The sequence below is a fragment of the Corvus kubaryi genome, unplaced genomic scaffold (genome assembly GCF_017639235.1).
Source record: "Corvus kubaryi isolate FWS band 111438036 unplaced genomic scaffold, C.kubaryi_AGA036_p1.0 37385, whole genome shotgun sequence".
NCBI lineage: Eukaryota > Metazoa > Chordata > Aves > Passeriformes > Corvidae > Corvus > Corvus kubaryi.
The window spans coordinates 7,655,750-7,673,607 of NW_024581127.1; the positions used below are offsets into that span (position 1 = coordinate 7,655,750).

The 17,858-nt window shown below is 40.2% G+C and overlaps 1 protein-coding gene across 6 annotated transcripts in view; it reads right to left on the reverse strand.

Annotated features, from left to right (window-relative positions):
- Positions 1 to 581: 581 nt before the first annotated feature.
- Positions 582 to 17,858, reverse strand: part of ZNF704 (zinc finger protein 704) — a 104,930-nt gene continuing 87,653 nt past the window's right edge. Inside the window, exons 9-11 of one of the 6 annotated variants that reach the window (XR_006017460.1) lie at positions 16,949 to 17,047; positions 15,703 to 16,274; positions 582 to 1,125 (exon numbers count right to left, since the gene is read on the reverse strand). Coding sequence is in view for 2 of the 6 variants with exons in the window: in XM_042036455.1 (XP_041892389.1) it covers positions 16,936 to 17,047 (112 nt within the window). In the remaining 4 variants the exon portion in view is untranslated. Of the gene's footprint in view, positions 17,048 to 17,858 lie in introns of all 6 variants that reach the window. The other 5 variants (XR_006017459.1, XR_006017458.1, XR_006017457.1 and 2 more) reach the window with 5 other exon arrangements.

Genomic DNA, 17,858 nt, shown 5'->3' on the forward strand with positions numbered 1-17,858 from the left:
GGAGTTGGCATTGCAGCAGTAGGTAGGAATGCATTAGCCAAAGGAAAATCTAAATATGACCTAACAAAGCTAGAAGGGGTGTCAAGAATTTGGACAGAAATGGTATTAATTTGCACTTTTTTTTTTTTTTCCCAAGAAATTACTCCTTTTTTCAGGAATGCCTGTCCCGCTTGCAAGTTTCAAGCAGTAGCTTCATCAGCTTTACTATGGCAAAGGCATATCCTGGTCAAACGATCCTTTGCTATCAGGAGTGTCCCTTGCTGTGCACAGGGAGGCTGCTCCCCGACTGCCAGGCAAGAGCAAGACAGGGGAAGCGTTGCTTGCAGAATGCATCAGGAAGAGCAGCATGAGCCTGGAAGTGGGAAACCACAGTCACCAGCTAAAAGCTGCTCTTCAAATTCACAGGGGCAAAACTTAGAATTCAACATCCTGGTCCTGTGTGTCTTAGCTGACAGTGTCTAAACATCAACCCTGTTCATAATGAAGTCGATGCAAAGGTTATCACTGACTCCAGCTGGTCCTTGGTTGATGCACAGGCATTCATGGCTGTGAAAGAACTGAAGTTCACATAAACAACTAACAAAAGTTATACACAAGGGATTTATTACATGAATAATTTGACATACTCCATGGTAGTCAGATACAAGTGCATTTAATTAATGTTTCGTGGACATCATAACAGTCGGAATATTTCAGCTGAACAGTCAGTATTTGGCTGAATTCAAGCCAGTGCAATTCATAACATAACCAGAAACAGGGAGTTACAGGTCTACAATGAGGTTAGACTAGATAGCAACAGCATATTTATTGTCACATCAAAGCATTACAAAGTATGAAAGCCCAATATTTCAACTATCTCTAAAATGGTATTTGTACAAAGCTGTTGTAGATACTTAAATGTAAGGATTTGTCGCATCAGTAATGGACCATGACTTTATTTTTGGAAGTTATTTGAATATTCAAAACTATTTGGGGCAACAAGAAGAAATGTAAACATCTGACAGTCCTTTGAAAGTCCCTTCTGAGAAAATACATTGTGTGCCACAGGAAAAGTGCATTCTAACCGGTGTGTCTGCTATGGCCAGTTTGACTCACGTTCACTTAGCACCAGGTATTTATCCATTTCTGCAGTAAAAAGTTAGAAAATCTTTGTATTAACTCAGAAAAGAGAAAACAAAGTCAAAAGTTTTTTTTCTTCTTCTTTCTTTAGAGGAACAACAAGTAAATTTAAAAAACCCACCCAACATTTAAACAGTTACCTCTTATGTACAAAGGAACCAGGAGCTAGCAAAGCGCATAGCCCCTGAACAGTCTTTATTATTTTTTCTCTTCAGGTTCATGTACCTGAATATATGAGTTTATTTACAGGTGGACAGGTATCCACAGAAGTAATAATCAGAATTCTTCTATTTGGCTAAAAGTTGTATAAAAAAAGACAAAACACTTTGTTCAAATACTTTCCAAATATATATATATATATATATTAAAAGTATTCAGTATTTCCATCAGTGCCAGAGTTGGAAGCTCTTTCTCGTTGTAAAAAGTTAACTTTGTGATAGTAAGTGACAGCGAAGGACTGACAGAGTCAGTCAGAGCTTTGATTTGAGGGACTGCAGCTGGAGCTACCCCAGGCCCACCGGGCAGTTGCAGATTGCAGGGCAATGAATCCGTGTGTGTCTGTTGCAGTGCCAGGCCACGTCCTGGTAAGGGTGACCCCCTGCTCCAGAGAGCCTCCCACTCACACTGGACAACCCTGTGGAACCCTCTGGGGCAGGCTCCCTTTGAAAACAACAATCCAACAATCCAAAAACCTCTGAAGTAGTGGAAATATTCTTTATGCAAATGAACAGCTAGCATGGGCAGGTAGCTCAGTAAATGGAAAAACGCAATTGCCACACTAATTCTTGTAAAGAATATAAAATTAAAGACTTAGCCCCTCAAACACAAATACATAATGCAAAAATATTTTTTCAATTAAACATAACCTAGATGAGTGCAAATCTCTGGATACATAAGAATATGACTGCCTTCATACTGTTATCAAATATTTCAACAGTTTGCATATAAACAAAATCTTTCTTCGTTGTTGAGTCCATGCTTGCTTTATTCTAAAGCAAGGATATTCTTATTACTTCTACTTTTTTGGTCTTTCTTCCTATAGGATAACGCATAAGAAACACACTTCATTCATTGAGTAGACTGGGCTGATGTACATTACAGCAACAACCCAAAATTTAAGTAAGAAATGTTGCATGCAGTATCTTTTTCCTTTATATAATTATACCAGCTACAAGAACAAGACATCCATTTGCCATCTTTCCTGCTCCCTTCCAGCAGAAGGTACACTAAACCCAAGCTCTGATCCTTCGTCCCTTGCACATCCCAGCCCCGAAGTCCACCAGTGATTAGGATGAAGGGCGGAGCATTTTGAGCACTGCATTACCTGGGGCAGCAGGTCTCAGCAGCGAGACCACAACCCCTGAGGAGCCATCCCTGCCTCACAAGTGCTGCAGGGCACTGTGGGGAAGCGATGGTCAGAAGGAAATGGGGCTGCTGGGGTGGCTGGAAAGGCTGTCCCAAGGGGGAGGATGGTGTCTGCAAGCCCAGGGGCAGTGGCCTCTCCCTGGCTCAGCTGGACCGAGTGTGGCTGCAGACTGCTCCTGACCCCGTGTGAGAGCAGCTGCTCGTCCTGCTCGGCTGCCCCAGCGCCCAGGATGCCGAGCCAGAGAGCAAGAGGTGCTGGGGCCGGAGCAGGTCTGGCACAGGGAGCACAGATACCACGGCTCTGCCTTTGGCCATGCTGGGCCTGGGAGCCCAAAGTGGTCCCCCAGAGCATGGCAGATCCCTGCCTTGGCCACAGGTCCCCAGCCACTCTGCTCCTTGGGCTGTGCAGCTCAGCATTCCACTGTCCTGCATCTAAGGTTTTTGGAGAGAAGAAACAAGACAGGAGACAAATATATGCAAAAGGAGATGGGAGCACCTTCAGCTCCTAAAGTCTGGGGGTTTCTAAGCTAGGGGAAAGGTTGAACTGAGTGAAGATACAGTATGCAGCTGTGTGAAAATGCATAGTTTGTATGTATACATTCATTTACAAAGACCAAAGGAAGGTCCTTTGCTATGTAGTTTATTCACCATCTGCTTTTAACAAAAATGTGAGCTGACAAAGCTACATGATGTCAGTTAAACACACAGCCTGGGAGTCAATGGTAGCTGAATGGCATTTCCCAAACAAGAGAATTAACTTTTCTTTTTGCTTTTTTGGGATAATTTTAACTAGTTTTCCATTTCAAGTCTGTTGTTTCTCTAATCATGTACTTCAGGATTTCAAGAGATTTCTATTCAACCGTGGTCATCTCAGTAATGATAGACCCTGCTTTGAGGATCGTTAAGAAGTAAAAGCCCCATAAGACAAACAAGCAAATCAACAGAAACCTGGGTTTAGCTATGGTGCGTGAACTAGATCAAAGCATGGTTCTTTTAAACTGCTGAAATTCTAGTTCAGTAGTGAGTAGTGCTTTTTTGCTGTTTTGGGTTTTTTGGTCTTTTTTTGCAATAGCTGAGCTAGTACTGAGAAAATCCTATGAGTTTGCTCACTTCCTTTCATTTAGTTGACACTTGGAACCTAGCTGCTTCCCATGAGGAATGTCTGTTGTCCTGAGCATCCCTGAACATACAACAGTAATGTACCAGGCAGGATGGGCTTAAATTGAAAAAATCTTGGTCTAAACGATCTATTTTAATGTTGTTTTCCATTTGCACTTTTTCTGAGGAAAAATTGCTTTGTCACTTGTGACACTAAAACACAGTGGTCTGCTGCTAAATGTAACTTCAACAAAGATCACTACTTTCTGCTAATCAACATGTTCTATAAACATTTAATTCAGCAATGGATTGACTTTGCTCATTATACTTTATCTTCATGTTTGTTTCACATACTTGATTTTTACTTAGCATTTGACTTAGATTCTTCCTTGCAACTTTTATTCAACCATATCTATGGAAACTACACAAAAGCATTTTTGAAGCTTGAAAAAAAGTAATAATCAGATAACCAGGACTCATATGAACAAGACTAAAGTTACCTAAGCATATTCTGCAATCTGAAGTCAAGAATTGCAACAGCAATGGCCTGTTGCTTAGTGAACCAATCATTCACTGGGAAATGGAAAAGTAGTGAAGATTTTTTTTCCATACAAGCAATGAATATTAGAAGTGCAAGAAGATGAGATTTGCTCACTGTAAAACACATTGACCAGAAACAAATTATTTATTACCTGAACTGCTTGAGTAACTTGAGAAAAAAACAAACCTTCTCTATTTTTAAAAATTACTCTGTACAAAGCTGGTTTTGTGTGTTAATAAAACTCAGAAGCTTGTGCTTAGCAAATCAGGAATTCAGTAGTCATTCAATTATTTTCATTGACTTTTAGGCATTACTATGCACACTGCTAATTTTGCAAATGTTAATTTAAGAAAAACAACTGAAATGTTTGGAGTGTCCTGACTTGTACTGAGAATTATTCCCTAGATATCTGAAGTCCATTGGAAGTACTCTTGGTTCAGCAGGCAGAATTGACTCATATGCTGACACAAAGATTTTAACACTTTTTTTAATGCGAAATAACAGCAAAATTCTCAGAGGAGTTTTGGAGGGCCCAAGTCTGTGTGGCTTTGATCCAGCACTAAATTATTTTCAGTGGACTGCAGAGGCTTTTTGAAGAGTTATGGCCAAGGTCCTCTGAATTCTCGAGTTCTCCCCAGCTGCTGGTGCTACAGGGGACTGTGAGAGTTTGACAAAGGTGTGCACGGTGGCATTTTGTGGTTTTGATGTTGTAAGAAAGATAAAATCATCTGCTTCTTATAAGAAACAGTTTTTTTGCTATGTCCAAGTCACTGTCAGTGGAAGCCCCTGATCTAAATGTGCTGCGCCGGCCCACAGGCTGCCCCCAGAGGGCAGAATCAAACCAGACTGCAAAGGAATAGCATCTACAAGTCCTCCTTCCTAAGCCTTCCTTCAAACATACATGGAAATACAGCAACCACTTGGGCCACGGAGCTGTTTCTTGTGCTGACAGAGCACGACCTTGGAGAGGGCCTGCCACTGCTCTTGTTCCTCAGCTGAACATGGACTGAGTTTTCAGAGACACCCAGTGCTTACTATAAAGGTTTTAAGCTTAATTTTCCCTGTAATTCCAAGAGCTGAGCCATGCTGTGCAGCCCTCACGTCTCTGGTAGGATGGACAGGTGCCATCAGTCCATGCTTCTCCTCAGCACAGCTATCACTGATGCGAAGCACAAGGTTTGCACAACACTGGCAGTGCACTTGCCTTGCTCCAGGGACTCCCGGTGGTCCCTGGAAGGACAAATGGCAAGGTGACACATTTGCAGTCCAAGGTGAAAACTATACCCAGGCTATTTGAGCAGCTTTTACCTATGGATGTAGAAATGATCAGAATGTCTGGCAGCCTCTGAAAAGGAACTGGGCTTCCTGGGAGGTGGCCAACTAGGAGCTTTTGCAAGGATGGAGGAATAAAGAGTTTGGTCAAAGTGAAAGTCAAATTGGTCTTTATTTTTCCACATACTCCACAAAATTTAAAAGGATTCTGTGCTGGGGCAGAGTAGACATTCTTTGTTTACAATGGTGGAACTGGCATCTACAAATTAAGATAAACTACGTGCAATAGTGTGAGTGCTGTAAGCTTAACACCAAAACCAGGGGGAAGACGAGTTCATCCACTCACTTAGGAACAAGAGGATTGTCTTTAGGACACTAGTTCCCAAAACTAGTGGGGACAAAGTCAGGAAAAACCAAATGGAAATACTATTTCCAACCTGGCAGTGGGCCTGCAGGTTTGGAGAGGTGCTGTTTAAAGCAGGAAAATCCATACTCTCCTACAGCTTCAGCGGGTGCCTTGTACTAGCATGAGTTCAGCCCCTGCAGAGCCCAGGGGCTTCGCAGGCTGCCCACTGCACAGTGCTGTGCCAGCATGGGGAAAAACACAGCTCCTGGCTGCTTCTGCTAAACTCATTTCCAAACTTCTATGAGCTCCTGGCATTTTAAACTTGCCTGTTAAACAGTTTTACACTTCTTTAAACTAGATAAGGCTATTTTTTTAAACCCTTACCAATTAAACTAATGTAGGTTTTGCATATAAGGAAATCTACTCTCTAGAACTTTGCCTCCTCCTTATTCACATTCCACTTTAAACCGTGATATCCATTAATGTATTGAACTTACAAAATGATAAATAATTTCAGAAGCTATAGTATTTCTCCATGTATCATTAAAAAATGTCTCTGACCCAAAGAGATTAATTACTGTATTTTATGGAACTTGCATTTTTATAAAAGCATCTTAGTTTCATGGTTAATTTCAAGTTAAAACTAGATTAATAAAACCTTTACTGTTTTGTGTATCAAAAATACATGGCCCGGAAAGTGAAAAAAACATATAAAGTGCAATGCAGAGCAACTTAAAGCTCAGTAATTTTATACTGAAGTCAAAGAGGAAATGTTCTGGTTCTAAAAATAATTCAGAAAAAATTGGTTTTTAAAAAAGAAATTTACTTTATACTCTCTGAAACAAGATTTGATAGGAAACAAAGGAAGAACAATGTATGTGGGCTCTTTTGTGACTGAAGCAAGATAAAAGGATGTGTAGATCTAAATACTGCAGTCTACTGCAAGCAGAATGTATTAGAAATCCCCTACTCATAAAAACTGGGCAACTGGGTTTTTAGTTCCCTACAGTTGCTTACCCTGTGCTAAATTCACTCCCTTTCTATGATGGAAATACTTTTCTTACATGAGATAATATGAATAATAGGGGACAAGAAAACATGCTTGTTTTTTCAGAGAGTTAAAAAACCCCACAGTGCAATTGATGCTGATGGTCCTCTTTCTTCAGTTACCTGATGACCCTTTACCTTTTGCCCAGCATTCCCATCACTATTAAATTGATGCCGTAATAAAAAAGAGGACGAAAAACTGCACTAGCAAAGCAGCTGAGGACCTTTCCTATTTGCTACCATGTCTGGGTAAGAAGTGTATCCCGGTTCCCCGTAGCCCAGAGACCTACAGAGGTCATGACTTCCCAGCCCCTTAATGAACCTTGCAGGTCCTGAGACTACTGTGAATAATTCCAGACTGGTTCCAGGGAGGAGCAAGGTCCAGTAAGGTTGTTTTTCATGTCCTTTAGTTCCTCCAATATCTGCTTAGCAAAACCACGGTGCAGTTAAGATGTAGTTTTAAGACTCATTGCACGTACAATTATTGATCTAACTCCTCTCTTTTCCATTATATATTTCATTTCACATCAAAATCAATGCCTCCAGCCATAAGTGGAGCTCTCCTGAGCTTGCTGCTGTAGGAGTATGTGCAAGTTCAGGTCCTTAATGAGACTCCAGACAAGACAGAGTGGGATAAAGACAGTATTACCATGCCTGCCACATGAAAGAGCAGAGGCACAAACCCAGCAGGCCGTAAGCTATCTAGCATTTTATACAGACCTACACTTACAGGACTGGATCAAGCCAGCACAACTCAGGAGACTTCTCTCTGGAAATATCTCTGCTGGGGGTAGAAAGAACTTTTTCAACAGTAGCACAAGCTTATGTCACCATAACCTGCTGTGGAACTACAGTGGGAGGCAAAATGCAGTGGTCTAAATGTTAAAAATGCCAAACCCCATGACTGACCAAGATAATGTCTGGCTCCTTGCAAACGCAGCATTGGATGGTGCCGTGTTAGAAATGCCAAAGGAAAGTCATGGGGCAATGTTCCCTTTATAAAGGTCTACTAATAAAACACTAACTTAGGAAGTCTAAGAGTTGGGAAAGAGTTGGAAAGAGCTTCCTTTACCTGGGGGTCAAACTTGGTTTAGGGCCCAGTGCTGCGTTCCAGAAAATCTTTGGGAAAAACTTGGTTAAGGTTACAGGGCTCGGTGAGAGCCCCCACAGGAGATGCAGCATGGCTCTGGAAGGGGGGAAACAACTATGTCTGATTCAAAGTCTGACAATGCTGTGGCTTACTCAGTGACTTTCTGCAACATAAAAAGTTATACCATAGTTTTATTTTAATCACTGAAAAAGAGATTCTCTTCGAAAGAGTGTTCTGTACTATGAACATGTCACGAATGCATGCAGACAACCAACCTCCCTCAAGCTGGACACAGCAAGGCAACACTTGAGCCAACATCACACAGATTATGGCGGTGACTCACTTCACACAGGCTGGCTGCCTGGATCCCATACTGAGAAACCCCCTTCTCCCTGGGGCTGGCATCAGTAGGACAATTACAGGCTGAATACCACCTGCCTAACAGCTCCTAAATTTGTCACTAAGTAACACATCCAGAGTACTGCCCCTCTGGTATTGCTAGAAACTCTTTCAAGAGCCCTGCACTGTATCCATCCCTCTCACAAAGCCGAATGCACAATTCTCAAGCCCTCAGAAAGGGAGATTCCCAATTTCACACTCCCAATTCCAGCAGAAAGCTCACAGAGGAAAACCCATGTGCCTTTGTTCTACAACCATTACCTGTGTCAGCAGCCCATGTCAATGAAATCATTCACGGGAATAATTGGAACTCTCCTGAGAAAACCTGTACTGCTTCAAGGGCTCAGCTCATTACAATGAGATCTGCATTCTGCTCTTAATTGTGCAGTAAGACTTTTTATCAGACTTGTAATTTACCAAAAAAGCCCCAAACACCAAAAATCAACCACAGAACTTCTGTAACTGACTGCTTAAGACTACTTTCCTCATACTGGGATCCAAATCTGAGCAATTTTCCTCAGGTCTTGCCTGACTGGAAGAAGCCTCTTTTGACTAACGTCTCTGCGTTTGTACTTTGGCCCTTTGTTAGAAGTCAGTCAAACAGGGAAAGAACCAAACAACCTCTGCTCAACAGACCTGATTATTTCTGTCTTTCAGCTAATTCTGGACTCAGAGCACAAGACAAAAACAGGAAGAGAGATAGACGGGAAGATTATGTGTATTTCATTATTTATCAGCAAAAAAAAAAACCCCAAACAGGGGTGAGATAGCCAGATACACTGTACTTGGCAGCCTGTATTACCATCAACCCTGCAGTGCAGATAGAGAGAAGAAATACGTGAGTGGAGCTTTTAGTCTGATCATTCAGATCTTTCTCGTGACTGAGCAATGAATCCTCAGTGCAATCTTTTCCTACAATCTTCTGCTTGTATGAACTCTCTACTTAAGCTGGAGCAGATCATGTTGCATGATCTCATTCAAACTGTACAGTATCATGAAGAACTCAATTTTAAAAGTATTTTTTTCAAAATAATACCATTTAAGCCAAATACTGGTAATTTAGGAATGTTTTCACCATCAGAATACAAAAAAAAACCCAAAACCAAACCCAAACCTTTGAGAAAATGCAAGAAACAAATCAAAGGAAATTTCAGACTAAACTATCTCTGTAATCAAGGGGAGTAGATTTTTTTTCTTTCAATAATCCAGAATTTGTATGGCTTTGTAAAGGTGTTTTAGTTTACTTTTGTCATGTAAAATAACATACCACTAGTCTATGTGATTTACAATTTCCCCCTCCTCCTTTTGGTTCTCAGGAATTCCCAAATCCTGTTTCATAATGTATAATAAACAGTCATAAAATTATACCAACATTATCATTTCAGAGAGGTATTAAGATCCCAGTGCCATAAAAGTCAGTTTTCAGAGAGTGCACATTTGCAGTGATGTACAGACACACATCACTTGTTTCCCTAATTTAGCCCTTTGTAAGTATTGCACCTGGTTAATAAGGCTACTGTCTATTTTCTTCTAATACTAAAAACTACACATAGGCAACATCATTTGTGGCTTAAAAACATAGTATTCCTAAAGTTTTTAAGTAAACTCATTTATTTCCTTGCATACTCAGAGCTCCTATGCCTCCAGTTGCCTGGAGGAGTGTTGAGTGTACAGGGAATACAGATGGAACAAGAGAAATTTATTTAATATAATCTGCTTATCATGCATTTTTTTTTCAATGTAATCAAGTAAGCTTCTTTGAGCTTGATGTCAAATACACATCTTTTACAAACTTAACCAATGCTTTCACATGATGAAACGTACAGCTGAGCTTGTCTCTTTCTTACCTTCCCTTTTGCAATGCAAAAAATTGTAATAAAAAAAGAATTCTCTAAATTTGTCTGGTCCTCTAAACACAAGATAAATTGCACAAACCCAGGAAAAGGTAGATTGTCTCACAAAGTGTGTATTTCAGACAAAGCTATAGGAGTATCTGCTCTTGCCAAGGCCTGATTTCAGAGGAGCTCAAAACTGTGTGCCAAACTTCAGAAACACAAGGAGTCTCATCAAGAAACTCCACAAGAGGAGGTAAACACATACTCGAGTGCTCTGATGAACCGAAGCCTATATTTTATTCTTGTAATACCAGCAGTTCTTCATCTGTGCAGTCATACTTCCTAATTTATAGACTATGTGCTCCTCCTCCCTGCAAGATTTGTTGGCATCATTTTAAGAATTAATTACCACAGTTAAACACTGATACTAAAAATTCTGATACGATGTAAATGCTATTTACATTTGTAGGTCCTAATACTGAAGATGCTGATTTTTATTCACTTCAGTATACACATTTGGGAAGCTGCAAAACAGAGTGCCTGGACACAGGAAAAAGGGTTGATAGGAAAAAATTATTATGGATCCAATAGCATTTTTCTGGGTAAAAACAAAGCAAAATTGAGAATTTGCAAAACTTGCAAAATTTCAAAATCCTAGATAGCACGGCTCAAAACCTTGGGTTTACTGAAGCTGATACCTTTGCAGATATAACAAAAAATATGCAGTGACATGTTTTAAGTTCATGTAGAATTAGCCCTTTGCAAAGTGCAACACACAACTCTCCAGGATATCATGCTAACATACTGCTTTTTTGCTTGCTGTAGTCATTTGGTAAGAAGTAATTCAATTATAGACAAAGCATGTTTTGACCAAGCAACTTTATAGACAAGAAGCCTTTATATTTACAGTAGATCCTGAAAAGATTTACACAAAGGTATAGATTTACATTAAAATTAGGTTATGGTTCAAGCTAATTTTCTGTATTTTTATATATTTTTTTTTATTCGGAACTTCCTAAGCTACAGCATTAAGATCATGTTCATCGATTAGTGCTTCATTCTAATTTTAAGAATTCAAGTAGTGAAATATTGCTCTTTTAATTTTGCCTAAAATAGAAAAAAAAAAATCATTTTCTTAGCCATCTTCCATTCAAATAAACTTGCATCCTGCCTTTACAGCCCTCTCACATTCCCTGAGGAAATCTCTATTAACTATTTTCTTTTTTCCTGTCTTCCAGAGGCAGTTTTTAACAAACAACAAGTTTTTAGTAACTTTTGTTTATCTGGCCATTGCCATTACACATCACGTACTAATCGATACTGGGTATCACATACTACGATAAGGACTCCAGAATCAAACCTGAATCTCTAAGAGGACTGGCAAACAGTAAATACCAACACTCAAACATTTTAGAATGTTCAAGTCCATCTTTAGATTTTAATTACATAAAGAATTCAGATTTAATGCTGAAAGAGCATTTACATTGCTCATTTTATTTCCCTCAAGGGTGCATTAGAGATCCCACATTCAGATTCAAACACAGGAGGAGAAACATTACAGGTGTTGTGTCCAAAACCACAAGAACACTGGCTTGTTAATAAATTTATCTATTCCCTTCTATTTCATCAACTGAACGAATTCTTGCTGTGAGTGTGAGCAAGCACCAGAGCAACCTGTACTTTCTTCTGCCTGGTGCCATCAGAAACAGGCTGACTTCTGTTCGCAGGGTCTTTCTGCATTGCTGTTACAAGTGGCCTGCGTGAAGCACAAAGAACATGATGAGTGTTTTCTATATTGAGGAATAAACTCAGAAAGTTGCAAGTGAAGACACACACCTCCTTAATTCCTGCATTTGGATAGAAGTGAGAGCACGGTCAGAGGGAAAGCACTGTAGTTCAAGATGGAACGAGCAGTTCAAGTGGGCACTCTCAAGTATAGGTGTACATCGGCTGTTTCGCAATCTTGAAGATTTTCCAGCTCCATATGGATGCAAAGAAAGGCTGCTCCCATCTAGCAGACAGAGAGTGTATTTAAACCCTCAGCTTGATTTCTGCCCATTACTTCCTTCTAGGTATTTTCTAAAGGTACCATAAAACTCTGCTGACTTTACATTAGAATAAAATCTACACTATGATACTTTACAACTGCCTGGTTATCTACCAGAAAAATCCTGACAAATGCAGATTAAAGCCCAAACTCCTTACTGCTCAGTTCCAGTGCTACCACCTCACAGGAAGATTGAATAAAATGTAAGATCAAGATGAGACTTAACAAGCGTTTCTGTATCAAAATATTTCTAAGAAAAGGTGCAGCACAACCTTCTCCAGCAGATGCCTCCAACTTTGAACCAACAGAAGGAAGCCTCAGTGGCAACCTCCAACATCTCTGCAAATGGCTAGCAAGCCTCTAATTCCATGCTCTGTTTCTGAGATATGTTCCAACATATACACAGGCAGGAGACGAAAGAAATCACTTTGTATTGCCATTCTTACAGTGATTGTCCCGGATTCTTGACAGGGCCATTTTAGCTGGTCCCAGGCCACAGCAACCAATAGAAAACCATCCCAATGTACTGGATCAGAATGAATGACGAAATAAAATTAGTGCCAAGAACATCTGGGACATTGCACGGTGCTGGAATCTAACATGCAGGTTCTACAAGAGCCTTTGGCTGAAGCTTTGCCTCCTGTTGTGCTGCTTATCTAGTCATTCTTGTGAAAAATGAAAGGGAGAAGGAATAAAGATGGTGACGTTGGCAATAGCCAATGGCTGCAAGGAACTTGTAGATAGACAGCTAACACTCATACCAGGCTAAGGATCTGGGAAAGTAACTGGACAGACAGGCATTCTGCTCAGCTTATTCACACAAGCAGGGCTGACCTGCCAACAGGTACATGCTAGGTGATGACTGGTATTGGTTAAAAGTGTAAACTTGCAAATTGGAACAGAAGACGTTTTACTCACTTTGCATCTTGTATATCCTGCTGCATTTGTGCAAGGCACTAGAGAATCAGGCACATTGTTTTGTGTGGAAACCGTTTTATGACTAATGATCTGAGTTTTAATGTTCAATAGCCTCATAGAGGAGCAGTTGGAGCACAGTCAACATTAAAAATTGCCATTAAAATTTCCCACTTCTAAAATTATCTCATTTTCCAGATCTTTTGAGGGATGGGGTGGATGGGGAACTGGGAAATAGTTCTGTTCTAACATGGAAACTCCTAAGGAATATTTGGGATCAATACAGTTTATCTCCACTCTGATACTGATGTTGGCAATTTTTGTTACCAACATCAATACTATTAACAGTAACACAGATCCTTACATTTTTATATCAAGTTCTGGCTCTTGACATAGATAAATCCACGTCCAAATCCCTTTAGCACATAGAGACTGCATGATGTTCAGGACTTCTCTGGGGGGCCAGAGACAATGACCTACCTCCCACAGACCACAGAGAAACTGAAAACTGGAACTGGCATGTAGTAGAGACAGTGAATGACCAGAGCCTGAAGGCTAGCTCTTCCTCAGGAGATCAAAGAAATCTGACTGTTTTGGAGAAGTCGGTGCAGAAGTGTGAGATAAATCAGGAGTCAGGACAGAGACACAGCCCAAAGCAACACAGAAGCAAGAGACTGAAAAAATGGAAGAGATTACTCCAGACTATGATCAGTACTGCCAGCAGAAGGAAGGCTTTGCTGACATTTCTGTTCTTGCTGGCTGTGTGAGGATCACAAAGGGGATCTCAGCAGGTGCTGAACTGCTTGTGCAACATGAATTAATTGGAGTTCAAAGCACAAAGCAACTGCAGAACACTTTGCGCAGGGCCAGGCAGCCGGGCCGTCGCGCTATCGCCGGCCTTGGTTCAGGCATGGTACCTCGACAAGTGCCTATGTATGAATCAAAATGCCACAGCCACAAGATCCAAGACTGATTTAATATAAAGCACTGATTAAAGGTTGTGTAAAAATACTGGTAATTTAGCTTTGTCCTGGCAGGATTTATCAATACCTTCTGTTCTCTGCCTTGTTAACACCATCTTTCTCTCCTGTTTTAATGGTTTGTGGCTTTAGTCCCTTATGTAATCCATACCCAATTTGTATCAGAGGGCAATCTGGTCTGGCAACAAAACCATTCTTCTGTGCAGAAATTTATAAAGAAAAATCTTATTACAATAATCTGTAAAGTGCCCTTGGGAAAGGTGCTCACAATGCCATGACATTACAGAAATCATATACAATCCGATACATTATTTTCAAAAAAATCCTCCAAAGCAAAAAGGAGGTGAACAACAAATATATAGGCAAATACTGTTAGTCCAACAACAGTCAAATTAATTACGGAATGCTTTATAGTCTTGGAGTGCTTGTAAAAATGGGAGGCAGGGAACAAATTGGCAGGAGTATCTTGGGAAAGTCCCAAATTTTTAAAGTTCTATCAAAGTAAGTACACCATCAGCAAGCCCAGTGTTTGAAGATAAAATGTCTATGAATTACTATGAGGTATTTTACTCTGGAAATTGAAAAAATACAACACATAAAGAAAACCCACGTTTTACTAAGAGGAAAGAAGATAATACAGTGTCTATGTATCTCCACTGACTCTTAGTGTCTTTTTTGTTCTATTTGTAAAGAAAACAATCTTTCTTCTCCCTGGTCATTTCAGATTTTATATACACATATAAAACTATATAATATATATAGTTTTACACGTATATACATATACACACATACAAAAATACTTATAAACACTCGTGTATATATCTAAGGGTCTTACTGGATTTCAGAGTCTTTTTTTTTTTAATGACTTAGAGAACACAATTGGGCAAAAAAATCAAGTAATTGCATGCATGCAAGCGTATCTTGCCACTTGTGCATGTAAATTACACAATTTGTAAATAACTGCAGAAATAGCATGCTCAAATTAGGCACCTGATTGCCCAATTAACTTGTTCACAGAGAATCAGATGATAACCTTCAGTAGCTCCTATTATAGCTTCTTCTTTTCAGTATTACCTTATGGAATCCACGGTGTGTATTCCAAACAACTGCATTGTTATTTTGTGCTTTTACACAGACACAAGCAGTGCTGCACACTTAATAAAGCTATCAAGTGAACTTTGGACCAGATTTTAGAAAGTTGTTTAGATACTTAAAAGTCCTGTTGTGAGAATGAGCCAGCTTAGACAATCAAAAAAAAAAAAAGTAGAAAAAGATTTGGTCTAATTTCAGTTAGTTCAAATGCTATGAAAAAAAATAACCTGGGCATTTGTGGCCCTTCATGCCTCTATTAATAGACAAAGTTTTGCTTCTGTGTCTTTGATTTTTTTAAGGTGTCTTGTTTTCTTTAACAGGCAAGTATTTCGCCATATACATTCATTTCCTAGTAAATCCTTCCTTTATTTTTTCATTGAAATAATCATTAATTAACAGGATTTTATACAAGTGGACACAGAACACCAGGCTGCCGCATTCCAGTGTATACTTCCTAATGGACAGAGAAACTGAAGTACCCAAATCAATCCAAGTACTGCAAGTAGAGAAACTTGTTAATTCATATATCAAAATGAGTTAAGAAATGGTCTTTTACCACAAATATGTTGCTCCTTTGCTGTTGTACTTCTTTTTCTGAGATAATGTTGTGGGAAGGGGGTATTTTCTTCTCTCTACCAATTTTTTGCTTCAAATCAATCTTAGTAGCTTTCAAAGTAAAAGCTGAACAAACCATTATCTTAACAACAATCTCTCAAATAAGAGAAAGGGAAGCAAAAGCAGAACTGCTGGGCTGGATCGTGTCCCTGAATTAGGTACTACATATAATCCTAGTGGCTGCATTTACGAGTTCTTCACAGGCCTCCTGCAGCAACAGCTGTGCTGGTCCAACTGTTCACCCCCCCTCAGAAAGGGGAGAATAGTAAGAAAAGCTACTGGAGCCCCCTTGTATTCTTGTGGGTTTCAATCAAGCATCACCGATTTCTTCTCTCAAACTTCTCGTGACAGTATCTGCTGGTGACTTGCCATTGCTGCTCTTCTTCCTCCAGAGGATCAAAATCCAATTTGGTACTTAAATTACTTTGTTCCACTCCACTGGTCTGTGCCTCGTTTAAACATCTTCCTGGAATGCTGCTTGTCCTTCTTGCAAAATCAGACTTTGCTTTTCTCCTATAAACAAACAAATGAAAATCCCAACTCTTCCCCACGTCCCCTTTTCAAAAATATAATCATGATCATTTGTATCAGGAGAATTATTTAGCAGTCTCCAGTCTTAGTACAGCTTTTGTTGAGAAAACTGTAGCTTATATGACTCTAAAGTGTTTATTAGAAAGCTTTCAAAAAGAGATCTTCGTTTCAGGAAAAGAAAAATTGTTCAGTTTAGCAAATACAGATGTTCACAGCAGAGACTGAAATGGTTAAAAATGATCCTAGGGAGCAAGCAGCTCAGAGTTAGCAAAATAATCAACTTTTTCCTTTTCTTTACAGAAGAACACTAATAGCTGCTCTGGTTTCCAAACCTACTGAGACAGATTTTGTTGTGTGGTCTTGGCTTTGCTGTTTTTTTTTTTTTTTCCTCTATTGCTCCACACAGGTTTTAGTTAGTGCTTCTCCTTGGCTACAAGTGCTTCATTTTGAAATACAAAGCTCTAAAAAAAAAAAAAAACAACCAAAAAACCCCAACCAAAAAAACTCAAAACCACCCCAAAAAACCAAAACCCCCAACACCACATCACTGGAGGGGAAAATGGGAAGTGATACAGTGCAGCTGCAGCAATCTGGTTCTGCTGTTGTCCTCCCCCTCCCCAAATTGTCTGCATAATTTCAATCGTTAGTCGATGAACCTTTGGCAGGCTTTCTTCCATCGGCAGGCAGTGCACCACATATCTCTGTTCTCCATCCCATAGACCTTCCGACACTTTTTCCCCTCCCCTCTAGGCTTCCTGTCAGAGAGAAAGGGAAGCTCGTTAACAAGATGCTTTAGTAGTTTTGCTTTTCACTCTAAGACCAGGATAGCAAACTCAATGGCGTGCAGGAGGCAGAGAACCCTGGGTCTTTTGCAGGATTTGGGCTGTTTTTGTGCCAGCTGGGAGCTGATGAAGCGACAGACATATGTATGGCCACGACCCCACCGCTCACAGGGACCAGGCCTTCTCCTTGCCCCGCTTCCACAGCCTCTGCAGCGAGCTGCTGAGCCTGCTCCTCTGCTCCTGGGATGATCCCAGGAACATACAGTCCTGACTTTAGCCAGCAACTAAACCTGGACTAGATAAATTATACTTTAGCCACATGAAGTGCCAAGCCATAATGGGCAGTCATAGCTGTTCCACAGTACAGGCTAGGCCAGGTCAGGCTAAAGTGCTGCAGAGCTGTGGTGAAAATATTTGGCATAGCTCAGAGCAGCACACCTTGACCACCAGCAGGTCACAGCAATGTCAAAGGGAAGAAAAGCTACCAGCTCCTAACCTTGCTGGTCCTTCCTGCACAGTTTGCTCTGAGCTTATCGACTGAAAAACAGCAAAGTGAGTGGAAGGTTTTAATCCTTGCTCTCACTTGCAGCACATTCTTGTGTGCACCTTCTCTGTTGTCCCCAAAGCCAGCAAGGTGGGCAGCACCTGCTTTTAAAGCTGTAAAAACTGTCCTGTTTTCCATCTTTCAACCACACTCAAAAGATCACAAGTTCAGAAAATGATCCAAGTAACAGTTAAAATGGAATTTTTTTTATTCAACACACCGCAAGCCAGCAAACCTGAG